Source organism: Salvelinus alpinus, chromosome 33 (assembly GCF_045679555.1).
Source record: "Salvelinus alpinus chromosome 33, SLU_Salpinus.1, whole genome shotgun sequence".
In the NCBI taxonomy this organism is placed as follows: domain Eukaryota; kingdom Metazoa; phylum Chordata; class Actinopteri; order Salmoniformes; family Salmonidae; genus Salvelinus; species Salvelinus alpinus.
In genome coordinates, this window is record NC_092118.1 from 25,636,278 (window position 1) to 25,655,652 (window position 19,375).

General features: G+C 41.1%; 1 protein-coding gene across 1 annotated transcript; it reads left to right on the plus strand.

Annotated features, from left to right (window-relative positions):
• Positions 1–251: 251 nt before the first annotated feature.
• On the plus strand, positions 252–17,885 carry LOC139563192 (glucose-6-phosphate isomerase-like). Its single transcript, XM_071381536.1, has 18 exons — positions 252–484; positions 1,253–1,343; positions 1,533–1,601; positions 1,802–1,921; positions 2,136–2,219; positions 2,367–2,513; positions 2,866–2,937; positions 3,023–3,067; positions 3,179–3,232; positions 8,830–8,890; positions 9,049–9,092; positions 9,189–9,341; positions 12,321–12,450; positions 12,662–12,738; positions 14,741–14,869; positions 15,161–15,236; positions 15,355–15,421; positions 17,157–17,885. The coding sequence occupies exons 1-18, from the start codon at positions 366–368 to the stop codon at positions 17,278–17,280; spliced, it is 1,662 nt and encodes a 553-aa protein (XP_071237637.1). The 5' UTR covers positions 252–365; the 3' UTR covers positions 17,281–17,885.
• The last annotated feature ends 1,490 nt before the right edge of the window (positions 17,886–19,375 follow it).

The following is a 19,375-nucleotide window of genomic DNA, read 5'->3' on the forward strand; positions in this document are numbered from 1 at the left end:
TGTGTGCAGTGACGTTTATGTAACTTTAGAAGTTGACTTCATCTTATTCAATGATACTGTTGTCACTCCATTTTATAATTGACTTGTGAAGTTTTTTTTGTAATGGAATTTGATAAAACTACTCAATGTCTTGAATTGTAAGTTTAGTCAGTTGGTAATGTTATGGACTTACATAACAGTCTTGAACGCTGCATTACTGATACAGTATGTGTGGCTGTGCTGCACGATCCGAAGTATCGTGTTATTATAGGAGGGGCAAGTGTAGCGGGTTGTTTGCCCTTCAAAAGCCTCTCCTCTCGCGCCTTACAGTCTCACTCAACCAGGGTAGTTGAGCTGAAAGGACCGCGCCCAGCACCTCTAGCACCATGGGACTCACACACGACCCAACCTTCCAGAAACTGGAGAAATGGTACCATGAACATGCTCTGCACCTTAACATGAGGAAGATGTTTGAGGAAGACAAGGAGCGATTCCACAAATTCAGGTATCTTTATGGTTGACTTATTTTGAAATTGTTCGTGTTAATTTGTTGAAGATACACACAGTATCCTTATTCTAAAAAAACATAACATCACCAGTGTATCATGTGATTTCAATTAAAATGCTGTCCATTAGAAAATGTTGTCTTCACTTCAGGCTACCTTTAGACAAAGCACATAATGTGTCATCATGAACAGATGCTACTGCCAATAAAAAACAACTGTACAATTTGAGATCTTTGCTATTGCATCAGTGACATAATTCATTCAGGTGCAACTGTCTCTTTCCCCGAAATATGTGCCTTTTATCAGAGTAGCTTATGGGCTTCCACACCATTAAAAATGCAGCACTTCTGGCTGAACTCCCTTCATGTACTGCTAGTGGTGTGGGGGTTTGTTGTCTGATGTCTGTCTGTATTGCTATCTGTATTGTAATAACCCTAACCTTCGTAAGTGCATTACAAGCACTTCCACATACACAAGCAAACAGTATAATTGGGATACCCTGCTTGCCTTGGAATTATAAATAAGTGGGTTTAGGTTTCGATTGGGCTACCCCTCAAATTCACTACAAAATGCTTGTGGTGAAACAAAACAGATTTATATTTGTTTCATGGTAAAGGGCTGTTTGATTTTGTAACTTGTGGGCAAAAGGTTATTGAGTTAATTGCCTAAATCCAGAATCAGACAGAATTACATATAGAATCCCTCATTTAATAGGATCTCTGTGGAAACAGATCACTCACCCTGTCAAATGTTCTGTGTCTGAATAGCACAACGCTGAAGACAGATCATGGAGACATTCTGATTGATTACTCTAAGAATCTCATCACTGAGGATGTCATGAAGATGTTGGTCGAACTGGTAAATCGCTGCTTCTCTATCATAATGATTCAAATAACACAACAATTACAAATAGCCATACTGTATTTGGCATTTACCTACAGTCATTACAAAAACAGTCTTCTTCTGCTGTGCTTCCAGTAGCCTATCAACCTTCCTGACATCGAAGGCCTATTTGCCCACCAATAGATGTATATATGTTTTCTCTAGGGCAAGTCGAGGGGGATTGAGGCCGCCAGGGACAAGATGTTCCATGGAGACAAGATCAACTTCACTGAGGTGCCTATCTGAGCTTTAGCCTGAGCGTGGTTTATTATCAATGTTATTATCATTGTGATAATGAATGGCCAAATGTAACACACCTGACACCTCCTCAGAAATTGGTTTGAAACAAATCAATGGCACTACATACATTTGCTGTAAGTCGCATATCAGTGTGTGTGTCCTTACTGTATCTTCTCCTCCTCCTGTTTGGTTAGGGCCGTGCTGTGCTACACGTGGCTCTAAGGAACCGCTCCAACCATCCCATCATGGTTGACGGACATGATGTGATGCCTGAGGTCAACAAAGTCCTGGAGAAGATGAAGGGCTTCTGCCACGTGAGTGGGAGCTGACCCAAGGGTCTCAATTTCGTAGCAAACCTCCAAATCTCTTAGTGACACCATTTGTGTTTTCCAATTTGAATAGTTACAGTACGGTTTATACATAGAATTGCTAGCTATCTCCCTGTGGCATTCAAGGCATAACAAATGCAATTTGACTGAATTATGTAGGCACTTTTTTCAATGGTCTACTCGTTTGTGTCTGGTGTAGAAAGTTCGCAGTGGCGAGTGGAAGGGCTGGACTGGAAAGTCCATCACAGACGTTGTCAACGTCGGCATTGGTGGATCTGACCTGGTAAGTAAAATTCTTGCGTATCATTTGTTAAAGTGTCAATATTTTTATTTATTTAACCTTTATTTACCTAGGCAATATGATGTTTCACTATTAGGTGTGAAAGCTGCCTCTGCCATCACTGTGTATTTGTTGTGTCTTCTTTGCCAGGGTCCTCTAATGGTGACTGAGGCTCTGAAGAACTACTCCAAGGGAGGTCCCCGTGTGCATTTTGTCTCCAACATTGACGGCACACACATCGCCAAAACCCTGGCTGAGCTCAATGCTGAGACCACCCTGTTCATCGTGGCCTCCAAGGTGCCTGCTTTTGGTTGTCTTTACCGTACCAGTGCATTCACTGGTTTTATTGTTTAGTCTGAACACTTGAGAGAGAGATATTCGTCTTCAAAATTGGCCTAAAAAATTGACAAGAAAGACAAACAAAAAATCATTGACAAAGAGCAAATAAACTGTACAGCTGATAATATGGAAACTCATAAAGTTCCACTCATCTTTAGCAGCAACAGTTGTTTGATACAATGGACGTTTCCATTGAAACAAAGGGATCAGTTGGTGCTGCATGCCACGTCGTACCTTCTCTCCTATGCCTCTGTAGAGTTGCAGCCAAAGTTATGTCTGAATGGCTTTCCTATTTTCATCCTATTTTCAGACTTTCACCACCCAAGAGACCATCACCAATGCAGAGTCTGCCAAGGAATGGTTCATTGAGCACGCTAAAGATGTGGGTAGCCTTTTTACCTTTAGAAAAATACAGGGAAATTGGTTGAATGCAAAGTATGTTAAATTAAACATTGTCTTCTTTACAGAAATCTGCTGTTGCCAAGCACTTTGTGGCGCTCTCCACTGCCGGCGTAAGTTCTTATTTTTGCAACACACCATCATAAATGCAGTGATATGCTCTGCATGTGTTTCTGTAAAATAAAATAACATTCTAATTTGGTTCTTTCTCCTCTCTTCTGCAGCCCTTAGTGAAGGCCTTTGGCATTGATCCTGACAACATGTTTGGCTTCTGGGATGTGAGTGCATGTTATCTGATGATGCAGAATGTCATGTGTGTATTTCATTGGGGGTAGTACAGTGCTCTTCCTGCAATCACAGGCTTTTGACGGGTGGACTTAGGCAACAGCTATATATAGCGTAGACTTCTGACTGAATTAGGTGCCTGGGCTCACAGGCTGGCAGCTGTGGGGTAATCAGAAGCCGCCCTCTCCAGCTCTGCCCTCAAAGAGTATTATATTATTGGTAGCGACCTTCTCCCTTGGAGAGGTTACTGTAAAGGCTGGGTCACATCAAAGGTCAGAAAGCTACATTTAGTTACATTGTTGGTATTTAAAGGGTAATGGCTCTAACATGCCATGCCCTTTCACGTCGGAGCAAAGATAGCTGCTTGCTCTCAGAAGTAATATGTATAAAAGCAGCAGTGTGTATTCATGGATGCCAAGGGAAGCCAGGCTTCCCCAAAATGGACCAAGAAAAAAATATTTTTGGTCTATTCTTAGTTTCATAAATGTCCTTGAATTTGCAAGAGGCTGATTGCATGTTACCGGAGAAAGCATCCGAGCGAACGAAACAGCGCCCCTCTGTCAAATCAAATCCAATTTTATTGGTCACATACACATGGTTAGCAGATGTTAATGCAAGTGTAGCGAAATGCTTGTCTTCTAGTTCCAACCATGCAGTAATATCTAACAAGTAATCTAACAATTTCACAACACCTACCTTATACACACAAGTGTAAAGGAATTAATAAGAATATGTACATATAAATATATGGATGAGCGATGGCCGAACAGCATAGGCAAGATGCAGTAGATGGTGTAGAGTACAGTATATACATATGAGATGAGTAATGTAGGGTATGTAAACATCATATAAAGTGGCATTGTTTAAAGTGACTAGTGATACATTTATTACATCCTTTTTTTAATTATTAAAGTGGCTGGAGATTTGAGTCAGTATGTTGGCAGCAGCCACTCAATGTTAGTGATGGCTGTTTAACAGTCTGATGGCCTTGAGATGGAAGCTGTTTTTCAGTCTCTCGGTCCCAGCTTTGATGCACCTGTACTGACCTCGCCTTCTGGATGATAGCGGGGTAAACAGGCAGTGGCTCGGGTGGTTGTTGTCCTTGATGATCTTTTTGGCCTTCCTGTGACATCGGGTGGTGTAGGTGTCCTGGAGGGCAGGTAGTTTGCCCCCGGTGATGCATTGTGCAGACCTCACTACCCTCTGGAGAGCCTTGTGGTTGTGGGCGGAGCAGTTGCCGTACCAGGCGGTGATACAGCCCGACAGGATGCTCTCGATTGTGCATCTGTAAAAGTGTGTGTGTGTTTTTGGTGACAAGCCACATTTCTTCAGCATCCTGAGGTTGAAGAGGCGCTGTTGCGCCTTCTTCACCACACTGTCTGTGTGGGTGGACCATTTCAGTTTGTCCGTGATGTGTACGCCGAGGAACTTAAAACTTTCCACCTTCTCCACTACTGTCCTGTCGATGTGGATAGGGGGGTGCTCCCTCTGCTGTTTCCTGAAATCCACGATCATCTCCTTTGTTTTGTTGACGTTGAGTGTGAGGTTATTTTCCTGACACCACACTCCGAGGGCCCTCACCTCCTCCCTATAGGCCGTCTTGTCGTTGTTGGTAATCAAGCCTATCACTGTAGTGTCGTCTGCAAACTTGATGATGAGTTGGAGGCATGCATGGCCACGCAGTCATGGTACGTCTAGCGTATATCTGATGTTGTCTGGTCAGAAAGAGTATGACATTGTTTCCACCTGTAGCATTGAATGCAAGGGAAGCCAGCGAGCATTTGGCCTCCCTTGATAGAAAAATAAATAAAATAATAGCCAATCAGCATTGAGCAAAACTGAGTGAGCTCAGCTGTGAATCGTCCTGGCGCACCAAATAAATTGTCAAGGGAAGCCAGTTTGGATTTGGCTTCAGACCAATCACATCATAAGCCAAACATCATTATTGACAGAAAAAAACTTTAATTGTGGTATCTCGTTGTGCTAGTTAGGTAAAATCATCCCTTTCCTAAATTAGCCATCGATGGAGATAGGGATTTGGACTCGTGGTTTTACTTAATTTTCCGTACTGGTCAATGATTATAACGGCGATACTGACCCAACCATACATTCATACATTGTGCCCCTGGTCTGAGAGGATGGAAGCTCAACATGTAGCTAGATGTAGTATGGTAATGTTAACTAGCAGGCCTGCATATCGTTGCCCATGAAAGGAAGTTAGGCTAGCGAGCAAGTATTTTAGCTAGGTAGCCTAGGACAACAAAAACTAAAAGCGTGTACTGTCATAGACCATTTAGGCAACATAAAAGAGGAGGATGGCATTGGCGTCGTAGGGTGAGTCAACATGTTTTTTATACTTACACACACACACACACACACACACATATATATATATATATATATATATATATATATATATATATATATATATATATATATATATATATATATATATATATATATACACACACACACAGTTGAAGTCGGAAGTTTACATACACTTAGTTTGGAGTAAGGAGGCCCTGGCCTTAGTTATCTTTGTTTTCTTTATTATTTTAGTTAGGTCAGGGTGTGACATGGGGGATGTTTTTGTCTAGTCTAGGGTGTTTGTATTGTCTAGGGGGTTTTGTAGAGTTCATGGGGTTGTGTTCAGTGTAGGTGTTTATGTAAGTCTATGGTTGCCTGGATTGGTTCTCAATTAGAGACAACTGTCTATCGTTGTCTCTGATTGGGAGCCATATTTTAGGCAGCCATAGGCATTAGGTAGATTGTGGGTAATTGTCTATGTTTTGACGTTAGTTGCTTGTGTCTGCACTTTCGTTTGATAGCGTCACGGTTGTTTTGTCTAGTTTGTATTAGTGTTCGTTTCTTCTTCTATTAAAAAGAAGATGTATTTATATCACGCTGCGCCTTGGTCCTCTCTTTCACCTAACAACGATCGTGACAGGAGTCATTAAAACTCATTTTTCAACCACTGCACAAATTTCTTGTTAACAAACTATAGTTTTGGCAAGTCAGTTAGGACATCTACTTTGTGCATGACACAAGTAATTTTTCCAACAATTGTTAACAGACAGAGTATTTAACATATAATTCACTGTATCACAATTCCAGTGGGTCAGAAGTTTACATACACTAAGTTGACTGTGCCTTTAAACAGCTTGGAAAATTCCAGAAAATTATATCATGGCTTTAGAAGCTTATGATAGGCTAATTGACATAATTTGAGTCAATTGGAGGTGTACCTGTGGATGTATTTCAAGGCCTACCTTCAAACTCAGTGCCTCTTTGCTTGACATCATGGGAAAATCAAAAGAAATCTGCCAAGACCTCAGAAAAAAATTGTAGACCTCCACAAGTCTGGTTCATCCTTGGGAGCAATTTCCAGATGCCTGAAGGTACCACGTCTATCTGTACAAACAATAGTACGTAAGTATAAACACCATGGGACCACGCAGCTGTCATACCGCTCAGGAAGGAGACGTGTTCTGTCTCTTAGAGATGAACGTACTTTCGTGCAAAAAGTTCAAATCAATCCCAGAACAACAGCAAAGGACCTTGTGAAGATTCTGGAGGAAACAGATACAAAAGTATCTATATCCACAGTAAAATTAGTCCTATATCGACATAACCTGAAAGGCCACTCAGCAAGGAAGAATCCACTGCTCCAAAACCACCATTAAAAAAGCCAGACTACGGTTTGCAATTGCACATGGGGACAAAGATCGTATTTCTGGAGAAATGTCCTCTGGTCTGATGAAATACAAATAGAACTGTTTGGCCATAATGACCATCATTATGTTTGGAGGAAAAAGGGGGAGGCTTGCAAGCCGAAGAACATCATCCCAACCGTGAAGCACGGGGGTGGCAGCATCATGTTGTGGGGGTGCTTTGCTGCAGGAGGGACTGGTGCACTTCACAAAATAGATGGCATCATGAGGTAGGAAAATGATGTGGAAATATTGAAGCAACATCTTAAGACATCAGTCAGGAAGTTAAAGCTTGGTCGCAAATGGGTCTTCCAAATGGACAATGATCCCAAGCATACTTCCAAAGTTGTGGCAAAATGGCTTAAGGACAACAAAGTCAAGGTATTGGAGTGGCCATCACAAAGCCCTGACCTCAATCCTATAGAACATTTGTGGGCAGAACTGAAAAAGCGTGTGACCCAAGTTAAACAATTTAAAGACGATGCTAACAAATACTAATTGAGTGTATGTAAACTTCTGACCCACTGGAAATGTGATGAAAGAAATAAAAGCTTAAATAAATCATTCTCTCTACTATTATTCTGACATTTCACATTCTTAAAATAAAGTAGTGATCCTAACTGACCTAAGACAGGGAATTTTTACTAGGATTAAATGTCAGGAATTGTGAAAAACTGAGTTTAAATGTATTTGGCTAAGGTGTATGTAAACTTCTGACTTCAACTCTGTATATATATATATGTGTGTGTACACACACACACACACACACAGAGAGAAATCATTACCATGGACAGTCACATCATATTTAGCTAACGTTGATTGGACTAAATCGTTTTTGGTATCGTTTAGATGTCACTGTGTTAGACTAAGAATAGGTGATTAGATGCTGTTGAAATGTTGAAGTTAAAATGGTGCTGGAATAGTGGAGGCAGCTCCTGTTTTCTTTACAACTTGCGGTAACTCTCTGTGTTCTAAATCAATAGTTGTTTAGTTGTCCAAAAATGCAATATGTTCTGTGGACTTCACCGGATAGATGTTTCTCTTTTTGGTTTTGTAATGAAACAAATGTGTGGTTGATTTATTCTGCCACTGTCTTCTTATTGTCTCGGCCTTAGGCCTATATAGTGTAGCATGGTGTCATAGCGTATGAACTAACAGATTATAGAGCAAACAATGCAATTATCACAACACTTGGGTTGTAATATGGCTTTTTTTCTGGATTGGCTTCCCCAGGGATTTTACCCACGCACCACTACTGATAAAAGGTGGCATTCACATTGAAAATAATTATGAGAAGTGAGAATATTTAGATGTTGGGGTCTGCCTTTTCATATATAGGCCTACCTAGCTATTTATACCTTATTACACACTGTGTTTATTATATTTTTACCCAAATGAAGTGCTGTGTAATATGGGGAATTTATTCTCTGCAGTGGGCTGAAATGTGTCACCACAGATGGATAAGGGTTCATGTTAAGGAATTTCAAGACAATGGTATGGAATTTTTAGAGGCAGGGGCCCTCTTTCTGGGGCAAGCTGAAGGACCAAGTGAGTTTGGGCACAGTTCCTCCGTCTCTGTGTCACTTTCAATTACGTAAGCTTCAGAGTGCTCTGAGGTTTCTGAATCCTCTCAGGACACCACCAGACACCAATTAATATCAAATATATAGACCAGAATGCACAGCACTGAAATAGTAAAGGAATTTGAGTAAGAGTAACGATTCTCAGGTACATAACATTGGTGTTAGGGTCACTACATTTTGGGGGGGGGGGAGAGAATACATGTTGCATATTCAAAGTTGTACTGTGAAAATTATTAAGCTCAAGAAATGTTTGTTGATTTTGTGCACATTTCTAACCAGATTGTTGTTGTTTTTTAGTGGGTTGGTGGACGTTATTCCCTGTGGTCTTGTATTGGATTGTCCATTGCTCTGCACATTGGTATGTACATTATGTTGTAGGTTTATTCTCCCGGTTTAGATATTCTAATGCTTTGATCAGCTGCCTGTACTCTACCTGAGTAGAATAACCTTTGTAATCAGTTAAAAGGAGATATTTGAAGTATAACTCAAAGTCTCTGGTCTTTTCTTTCTCCCTAGGCTATGACAACTTTGAGAAGCTTCTAGAAGGAGCTCACTGGATGGTAAGTACAGCCAATTCTTCTCACTGTCCAAAGACTTGGAACGTTTTCTATTGGTCAGATGAATTTGTGTGAGTTGACCCCCTCTTGTTCCTGTAGGACAACCATTTCAAAACAGCCCCTGTGGAGAAGAACGCTCCCATGCTCTTGGCTCTGCTGGGTGTCTGGTACATCAACTTCTTCCAGGCCGAGACCCACGCCATGCTGCCTTATGACCAGTACATGCACCGATTCGCTGCCTATTTCCAGCAGGTCCGTCAGTCACTACCAGGGTTAAGAGCCTTTACTAGGGTTAAGAGACACTACCACAGCTAAGACATGACTGAGTGTAACATAAGTAAACAGTCAAAGCAAAACACAGTGAAGAATGTGTCAGTCTACTTTGGCAATTTACTATAAAATCTATACACCCTTGGGTCTCTCCAGACCTGACTGCCCTTGACCAGCACAAAAACATCCTGTGGCGTTCTGCATTAGCATCGAATAGCCCCCATGATATGCAACTTTTCAAGGAAGTTAGGAACCAATATACACAGGCAGTTAGGAAAGCAAAGGCTAGCTTTTTCAAACAGAAATTTGCATCATGTAGCACAGACTCAAAAAAGTTATGGGGACACTGTAAAGTCCATGGAGAATAAGAGCACCTCCTCCCAGCTGCCCACTGCACTGAGGCTAGGAAACACTGTCACCACCGATAAATCCAGTATAATTGAGAATTTCAATAAGCATTTTTCTATGGCTGGCCATGCTTTCCACCTGGCTACCCCTACCCCAGTCAACTGCCTTGCACCCCCCACAGCAACTCCCCAAGCCTCCCCATTTCTCCTTCACCCAAATCCCGATAGCGGATGTTCTGAAAGAGCTGCAAAATTTGGACCCCTACAAATCAGCCGGGCTAGACAATCTGGACCCTCTCTTTCTAAAATTATCTGCTGAAATTGTTGCAACACCTATTACTAGCCTGTTCAACCTCTCTTTCGTATCATCTGAGATTCCCAAAGATTGGAAAGCAGCCGCGGTCACCACCCTCTTCAAAGGGGGAGACACTCTAGACCCAAACTGCTACAGACCTATATCTATCCTACCCTGCCTTTCTAAGGTCTTCGAAAGCCAAGTTAACAAACAGATTACCAACCATTTCGAATCCCACCGTACCTTCTCCGCTATGCAATCTGGTTTCAGAGCCTTTCATGGGTGCACCTCAGCCATGCTCAAGGTCCTAAACGATATCATAACCGCCATCGATAAGAGACAATACTGTGCAGCCGTATTCATCAACCTGGCCAAGGCTTTCGACTCTGTCAATCACCACATTCTTATCGGCAGAGTCAACAGCCTTGGTTTCTCAAATGATTTCCTCGCCTGGTTCACCAACTACTTCTCTGATAGAGTTCAGTGTGTCAAATCGGAGGGCCTGTTGTCCGGACCTCTGGCAGTCTCTATGGGGGTGCCACAGGGTTCAATTCTCAGGCCGACTCTCTTCTCTGTATACATCAATGATGTCGCTCTTGTTGCTGATGATTCTCTGATCCACCCTCTACGCAGACGACACCATTCTGTATACTTCTGGCACTTCTTTGGACACTGTGTTAACTAACCTCCACACGAGCTTCAATGCCATACAACTCTCCTTCCGTGGCCTCCAACTGCTCTTAAATGCAAGTAAAACTAAATGCATGCTCTTCAACCGATTGCTGCCCGCACCTGCCTGCCCGTCCAGCATCACTACTCTGGACGGTTCTGACTTAGAATATGTGGACAACTACAAATACCTAGGTGTCTGGTTAGACTGTAAACTCTCCTTCCAGACTCACATTAAGAATCTCCAATCCAAAATGAAATCTAGAATCGGCTTCCTATTTCGCAACAAAGCATCCTTCTCTCAAGCTGCAAAAGCTTCGTAAAACTGGCCATCCTACCGATCTTTGACTTTGGCGATGTCATTTACAAAATAGCCTCCAACACTCTATTCAGCAAATTGGATGCAATCTATCACAGTGCCATCCGTTTTGTCACTAAAGCCCCATATACTACCCACCACTGCGACCTGTACGCTCTCGTTGGCTGGCCCTCGCTTCATACTCGTCGCCAAACCCACTGGCTCCAGGTCATCTACAAGTCTTTGCTAAGTAAAGCCCCGCCTTATCTCAGCTCACTGGTCACCATAGCAGCACCCACCCGTAGCAGGCGCTCCAGCAGGTATATCTCACTGGTCACCCCCAAAGCCAATTCCTCCTTTGACCGCCTTTCCTTCCAGTTCTCTGCTGCCAATGACTGGAACGAACTGTAAAAATCACTGAAACTGGAGACACATATCTCCCTCACTAGCTTTAAGCACCAGCTGTCAGAGCAGCTCACAGATCACTGCACCTGTACATAGCCCATCTGTAAATAGCCCATCCAACTACCTCATCCCCATACTGTATTTATTTATTTATCTTGCTCCTTTGCACCCCAGTATCTCTACTTGCACATTCATCTTCTGCACATCTACCATTCCAGTGTTTAATTGCCATATTGTCATTACTTCGCCACCATGGCCTATTTATTTATATATATTTTTTTCACCTTTATTTAACCAGGTAGGCTAGTTGAGAACAAGTTCTCATTTGCAACTGCGACCTGGCCAAGATAAAGCATAGCAATTCGACACATACAACAACACAGAGTTACACATGGAATAAACAAAAACATACAGTCAATAATACAGTAGAACAAAGAAAACAAAAAGTCTATATACAGTTAGTGCAAATGAGGTAAGATAAGGGAGTTAAGGCAATAAATAGGCCATGGTGGCGAAGTAATTATAATATAGCAGGTCAATTGCCTTACCTCCCTTATCTTACCTTATATGCACACACTGTATATAGACTTTTTCTACTGTATTATTGACTGTATGTTTGTTTATTCCATGTGTAACTCTGTTTTTGTATGTGTCGAACTGCTTTGCTTGATCTTGGCCAGGTCACAGTTGTAAATGAGAACTTGTTCTCAACTAGCCTTCCTAGTTAAATAAAGGTCAAATAAAAAATATAAAAAATAAAACACCCAGTCCTTGCCCTGAAGGTAGGATGTGGTCATATATTGTCAGATTTGTATTCATCAAATGGAAATGTGTTCTACTGTGCATACCAAGTCAAGGTTAAATAGCATGATAATGTTGTTTTAGTATTAGTTTAAATTTAACTGAAACGGAACACCGAAGATGTTAAATTCATGTGATGTCTATAGGGTGACATGGAGTCCAATGGAAAGTACATCACTATCCATGGCAAACGTGTCAACTACCATACCGGCCCCATTGTATGGGGAGAGCCTGGCACCAATGGACAGCACGCCTTCTACCAGCTCATTCACCAAGGTACTGCCTCCTTAAAGTAACTGTCCAGTTAAAATCTGACTTTTGAAAGTTCATATTCTCTTAACTCATACCCAAATAATGTTGCTGACTGGTCCATAAGCTCTTCAACATATTGATTAATGGTCAGCTGAAATGGATGAGTATGTATGTTATGGAAGAGTAATATGTTATATTAGTCACAGATGCAGTGTGACTGCTGTGTCCTCCACAGGAACTCGCATGGTCCCCGCTGACTTCCTCATCCCTGCCCAGACACAGCACCCCATCAGGGAAAGTAAACACCATAAGGTAGGCTACCCCTACAGGACACATCTCCCAGCACTACCAACCCACTGGGAACAAACTGGTTAAATCAACATTGTTTCAACGTAATTTGTCAACGTATTGTGACATGTAATCTACGTGTAAAATACATTGGATCTAAAATATGTTGAATTTGTACCTTTAAAACAATGTCAGATCTTCAAAAGAATAGGCTGGGCAGCTCCTCCTACTGGAGAATGTATCTATCTGCAGCTACCCTTTGACCTCCTTTCCAGGGTTTTAACCATGCCCAGCACTGCTTAGCTATGATATTTGTTACGGACAATTACCAATATGCTATTGTGAGAATGATTGTTGAGAGATCTCCACTTAAAAATGAATTAGATTTACTGTTGCTGTCAAGTCATTCCAAAGAGAAGGTTTAACAGAGCAAATGAAATGTGACCATACTTTACCACTCATATATCATCAATGATGCTATTTAGGACTATATAGCATTCTCAAAATAATAAACAGCTATTGTTTCATTTCAACCCAGAATTCAACTAAAAATAGACCATACAATAGGCCTTGGGTTTCAAGCTGTGGTTGATTTCAAATGTAATGATATTTCGTTTTATTGAATTGTTTGGTTGTCAACGCTTCCAACATTTGAAGGAGATGTATCTTCTGCTTGGACAGTTCCATCTGTGCTGTTGACTTTGTCTGGCTTGTTTACAAATGAATAATTGATATGTTGGATTCCCGTCTCCATCTCAACCAAAAATTGAAGTTAAAGAATAGGACTAAATCAAATCAAACTTTATTTCAAGTGCATTTGAAATTTGAATTTATTTTATTTAGTCCCATTTAATTAATTTAGATTTTCGGTTGAGATGGAGATGTAATCCAGCATATCAATTATTCATTTGTAGACAAACTAAAATTAAAGTCAGACTAAGTCAGTGGCACAGATGGAACTATCCACAATGAAGATAAGTCTCCTTCAAATGTTGATATTTGGTTGCGTTGACAACCAAACACAATTCAATATCACTTTTGACATACAATAAATACAGTAGCCTATTATTAACTTGTGGACAAGTTAAGAAATGATATGTTGGATGGACGTCTCCAACTCAGCCAAAAAGTTAAAGAATGGGATTAAGACAGTGGCTCAGATGGAGCTATCCAAGCAGTAGATACATCTCCTTTAAATGTTGAAATTTGGTTGCATTGTCAAGCAAACATAATTCAGTACTACTTTTGTAATATAGTAAATAGCCTAAAGTTAAGGCTTTCTTACAAACTAATGTAACGTTCAACCTTAAAATTAGTAACACATCCATGGCCACATTATGAAGTTACTGTAACCATCCATACATTTCTTCTTTCTGTATGTAATCATATAAAACATGCATGTTGCTGTAATAATCTATATAGAATCTCAAACCGCATTGATCACTTGCACCATGTACTTTTATCCAGATCCACATCCAGATCATTTGGTTCAGCTATTAAATGAAGCACAGTAATAACACAATCTGTTGTATACATAAACAAAATATCTGTCAGTGTATTCCCATTTTAACTTTGCTGTGCTTTTAAATGGTTGAAAGCGCAATGACAGACACTTGGGTGACAACTAAACCAAAAATCAGACATTGTTTTTCCATTGGAATTTGGTTATGCTTTTATCCAGATGGTTGAAAGCATAGTGATAACACTTTGGAAATTCAACAAACTTCTGACTGTCTTTTTGAGTGGGTGAATATAGGTTGTAATCTAATTGATCAACATCTCAACCGAATATTACCCAATTATCCACATTGAAATGACGTGGTGTATGCGGGAATGATCTGGGAGTAAATACCTTCCCATTCAGTGACTAAGCTAATCATTCAGTTATTCAAGTGATGCCTACTTTTACTGTCTATCTGACAAAAGAGCCTATGCAGTGTTGATGTTGTGTGATACAGGGGATAATGCACAGGGATAATGTCATAATGGGATAATGCCTTACCTGTTGTATCCTCTGTGTCTGTAGATCCTGATGGCCAACTTCCTGGCCCAGACTGAGGCTCTGATGAAAGGAAAGACCACAGAGGAGGCTAAGAAGGAACTGGAGGCCGGCGGCCTGACAGGAGAGGCCCTGGAAACCATTCTGCCACACAAAGTGAGTGGGAGCAGATCCCTCATGGCGCAAGTCCACTGCAGCCCCAGTTCGGCCTAAGACTTTCTATGGGCTTAAACCCTGTTATTATACTGGGGAGATTGTGTGTCTATTGCTAGGGCAGACACTGTCGCTCTGATAGGGACGTGTGTCCTCTTAATGGACAAAATAAGTTTTGCATGAGGTTGGAAGAAGCTTCAAACAGGGTGCAACACTGTATAATTACAAGTATGCAACAACTGTCGTAAAACAGGTTGTGTGATTTTAAAATGTTTCCTCTTGTTCTGCTGTAAGGTATTCCAAGGAAACAAGCCAACCAACTCTATTGTCTTCAAGAAGCTGAACCCATTCACACTGGGAGCACTTATCGGTAAGAGCTGAATATGGACCTGTGAACCAACAACTAATGATATTTGAAATATTGATAGAAATAATGTATTTACTTGTTATGCTCCCAGTAAAAATATATGGTGTTGTTTGTTTCACAGCCATGTATGAACACAAGATCTTTGTCCAGGGTGTTATGTGGGAGATCAACAGTTTTGACCAGTGGGGGTAAGTGTGACTATTTGAAAGCAAGCTCCTCTATAATGTGTAATCTATGACAGATTATAGACAGAGCCTTTATCCTATGAAATTGTATGAACAAATGTTTCATTGACATTATATTCTGTCCATTATTATGTCTCTCTATATCTATCTACAGTTGAAGTTGGAAGTTTACATACACTTAGGTTGGATTTTTCAACCACTCCACACATTTCTTGTTAACAAACTATAGTTTTGGCAAGTCGGTTAGGACATCTACTTTGTGCATGACACAAGTAATTTTTCCAACAATTGTTTACAGACAGATTATTTCACTTATAATTCACTGTATCACAATTCCAGTGGGTCAGAAGTTTACATACACTGAGTTGACTGTGCCTTTAAACAGCTTGGAAAATACCAGAAAATAATGTCATGGATTTAGAAGCTTCTGATAGGCTAATTGACATAATTTGAGTCAATTGGAGTTATACCTTTTGGATGTATTTCAAGGCCTACCTTCAAACTCAGTGCCTCTTTGCTTGACATCATGGGAAAATCAAAAGAAATCAGCCAAGACCTCAGAGAAAAAATTGTAGACCTTCACAAGTCTGGTTCATCCTTGGGAGCAATTTCCAAACACCTGAAGGTACCACGTTCATCTGTACAAATAATAGTATAAACACCATGGGACCACACAGCCGTCATACCGCTCAGGAAGGAGACGCATTCTGTTTCCTAGAGATGAATGTACTTTGGTGTGAAAAGTGCAAATCAATCCCAGAACAACAGCAAAGGACCTTGTGAAGATGCTGGAGGAAACAGGTACAAAAGTATCTATATCCACAGTAGAACGAGTCCTATATCGACAACCTGAAAGGCCGCTCAACAAGGAAGAAGCCACTGCTCCAAAACCGCTATAAAAAAAGCCAGACTACGGTTTGCAACTGCACATGGGGACAAAGATCGTACTTTTTGGAGAATTGTCCTCTGGTCTGATGAAACAAAAATAGAACTGTTTGGCCAAAATGACCATCGTTATGTTTGGAGGAAAAAGGGGTAGGCTTGCAAGCCAAAGAACACCATCCCAACAGTGAAGCATGGGGGAGGCAGCATCATGTTGTGGGGGTGCTTTGCTGCAGGAGGGACTGGTGCACTTCACAAAATAGATGGCATCATGAGGTAGGAAAATGATGTGTAAATATTGAAGCAACATCTTAAGACATCAGTCAGGAAGTGGGTCTTCCAAATGGACAATGATCCCAAGCATACTTCCAAAATTGTGGCAAAATGGCTTAAGGACAACAAAGTCAAGGTATTGGAGTGGCCATCACAAAGCCCTGACCTCAAGCCCATAGAAAATCTGTGGGCAGAACTGAAAAAGCGTGTGTGAGCAAGGCCTACAAACCTGACTCAGTTACACCAACTCTGTCAGGAGGAATGGGCAAAAATTCACCCAACTTATTGTGGGAAGCTTGTGGAAGGCTACCCAAAATGTTTGACCCAAGTTAAACAATTTAAAGGCAATGCTACCAAATACTAATTGAGTGTATGTAAACTTCTGACCCACTGGGAATGTGATGAAAGAAATAAAATATTAAATAAATAATTCTCTCTATCATTCTGACATTTCATAATCTTAAAATAAACAGGGAATTTTTACTAGGATTAAATGTCAGGAATTGTGAAAAACTGAGTTTTTAAATGTATTTGGCTAAGGTGTATGTAAACTTCCGACTTCAACTCTATCTCTCTATCTCAGAGTTGAGCTGGGTAAGGCTCTGTGTAAGAAGATCGAGCCTGAGCTGCATGGCTCCAACGAGGTCCACTCTCACGACTCCTCCACCAACGGGCTCATTAACTTTATCAAGAAGAACCACGCCTAACCTGCCCACCACCGTCATCCATCCTCCCTGTCCTGCCCCCTTGCTGACGGGGGTGTCTGGGTTGTAGTGAAGGTAGACTGCAGCATCAGTCACCACGCAGAGGAGTATAAGCACTTTCTATGTCTGTAATCATCTGTCTGTGTCTTGTCTGTTTGTTGTGCCATCGGACTGTATTTTATGTACCGTTGTATGTTTAAGCAATAAGGCCCGAGGAGGTGTGGTATATGGCCAATATACCACGGCTAAGGGCCCTTCTTAAGCAAAACGCAATGCGGAGTGCCTGAACACAGCCCTTAGTCGTGGTATATTGGCCATATACCACAAACCCCTGAGGTGCCTTATTGCTATTATAAACTGGTTACCAACATAATTAGAAGGGTAAAAATAAATGTTTTGTCATACCCGTGGTATACGGTCTGATACACCATGGCTGTCAGCCAATCAGCATTCAGGGTTTGAACCACCCAGTTTATAATGATGGGTTTACCACTGTAAAGGGCAACGCTACTGTAGAGTGAGCCTGTGGAGGGGAGTGTAAACTACATCCCAGACTATCCCACTCCACTGATGGAGAGTAAGGCTTTTAATAAACATATTTACACCAAGCTATTGTATGTTTCCTTAGTTGATTCTAGCCTGCATTCAGTTCAGAAGTTTGCAGTTGCTGACAACCCTAGAGGATAATGATGCATTTATGTATGAATAATGGAAACCACTTTCAAACCACACTCTCAATAAATCCAATGAGTTTTACTCATAGGGGAATGTAAGTGTTCCTTTATATCCAAACCATCACTGGATGGCATTAGAGGACCCCAGATTTTGCCCAGTGTAAACCAAACCAGCCTCAGAGTTTATTCTTTGGAACACAGGGGCAGAGGTCAATCTATCTCCTCTATTTTCCATCCCCACAAATCCCCAGACATCACAGACTGTTAAGTAGCATCCATACTCAGAGAAAAACAAACAGCAGGCAGAAATACATCTGGAATACATCATGTGATATGCAGGCCCCTCAATGTGAGACAGTTTAATCATCATTAAGCTCTATGATATGCGGCTAAAACTCCCATTAAACAAAATACTCTGTGAATTTCAAACAAACAATGTCTCATCAGAATTTCTGCTCGTACATTACAGATTACTTTGTTGTGTAATGCATGAATATGTCTCATCATAAATCCAGCAAGTACATTACCGTGATGTTGTATGCAAGAATACACTGAGTGTACAAATGATTAATAATACCTTCCTAATATTGAGTTGCAGCCCCTTTAGCCCTCAGAACAGCCTCAATTCATCGGACATGGACTCTACAAGGTGTCGAAAGCATTCCACACGGATGCTGGCCCATGTTGACTCAAATGCTTCCCACAGTTGTGTCAAGTTGGCTGGATGTCCTTTGGGTGGTGGACCATTTTTGATACACACAGGAAACTGTTAAGTGTGAAAGACCCAGCAGTGTTGTAGTTCTTGACACACTCAAACCGGTGTGCCTGGCAGCTACTATCATACCCTGTTTAACGGCACTTAAATATTTTGTCTTGCCCATTCACCCTCTGAATGGCACACATAAACAGTCCATGTCTCAATAGTCTAAAGTCTTAAAAATCTTTCTTTAACCTGTCTCCTCCCCTTCATCTGCACTGATTGAAGTGGAAGGTGACATCAATAAGGGATCATAGCTTTCACCTGGATTCACCTGGTCAGTCTATGTCATGTCTATGTCTATGTCACAGTGTCTTGGACCCAAGACACTGTGATGGGCTAAGCAATCCTGTTGCTTGGCAACAACTCTATACTTCAATCATAACTTAGCCTGAGTTATTTCAGGCTCAGTGGCACAGAATATAACAAGTGAGTTTTGATATCACTTTGGAGTGAGAGAGAGACAAAAAAGTTTGATTCATATTTGCACCTGCTTGGTCAGAGAAAAAAGTATTTGAGTAAGTAGTCTGCCGAATAGCCTACCAACCCGTTCTAGGACCCGTGCACTTTTCAAGTTACCCATTCAGGAATGCAGCTCAAACTGTTCCATTGAAACCATGAATTTTGAACATGAATACGACTGCCAGTTAAGAGCATGTTCCTGAGA

Excerpts from the sequence above, each read along its gene's own strand:
- LOC139563192 (XM_071381536.1), top strand. The coding sequence starts at position 366 with ATGGGACTCACACACGACCCAACCTTCCAGAAACTGGAGAAATGGTAC. Across the intron at positions 1,344-1,532 it reads TGAAGATGTTGGTCGAACTG|GGCAAGTCGAGGGGGATTGA; the intron begins GTAAATCGCTGC and ends TGTTTTCTCTAG. Across the intron at positions 14,870-15,160 it reads AAACCATTCTGCCACACAAA|GTATTCCAAGGAAACAAGCC; the intron begins GTGAGTGGGAGC and ends TTCTGCTGTAAG.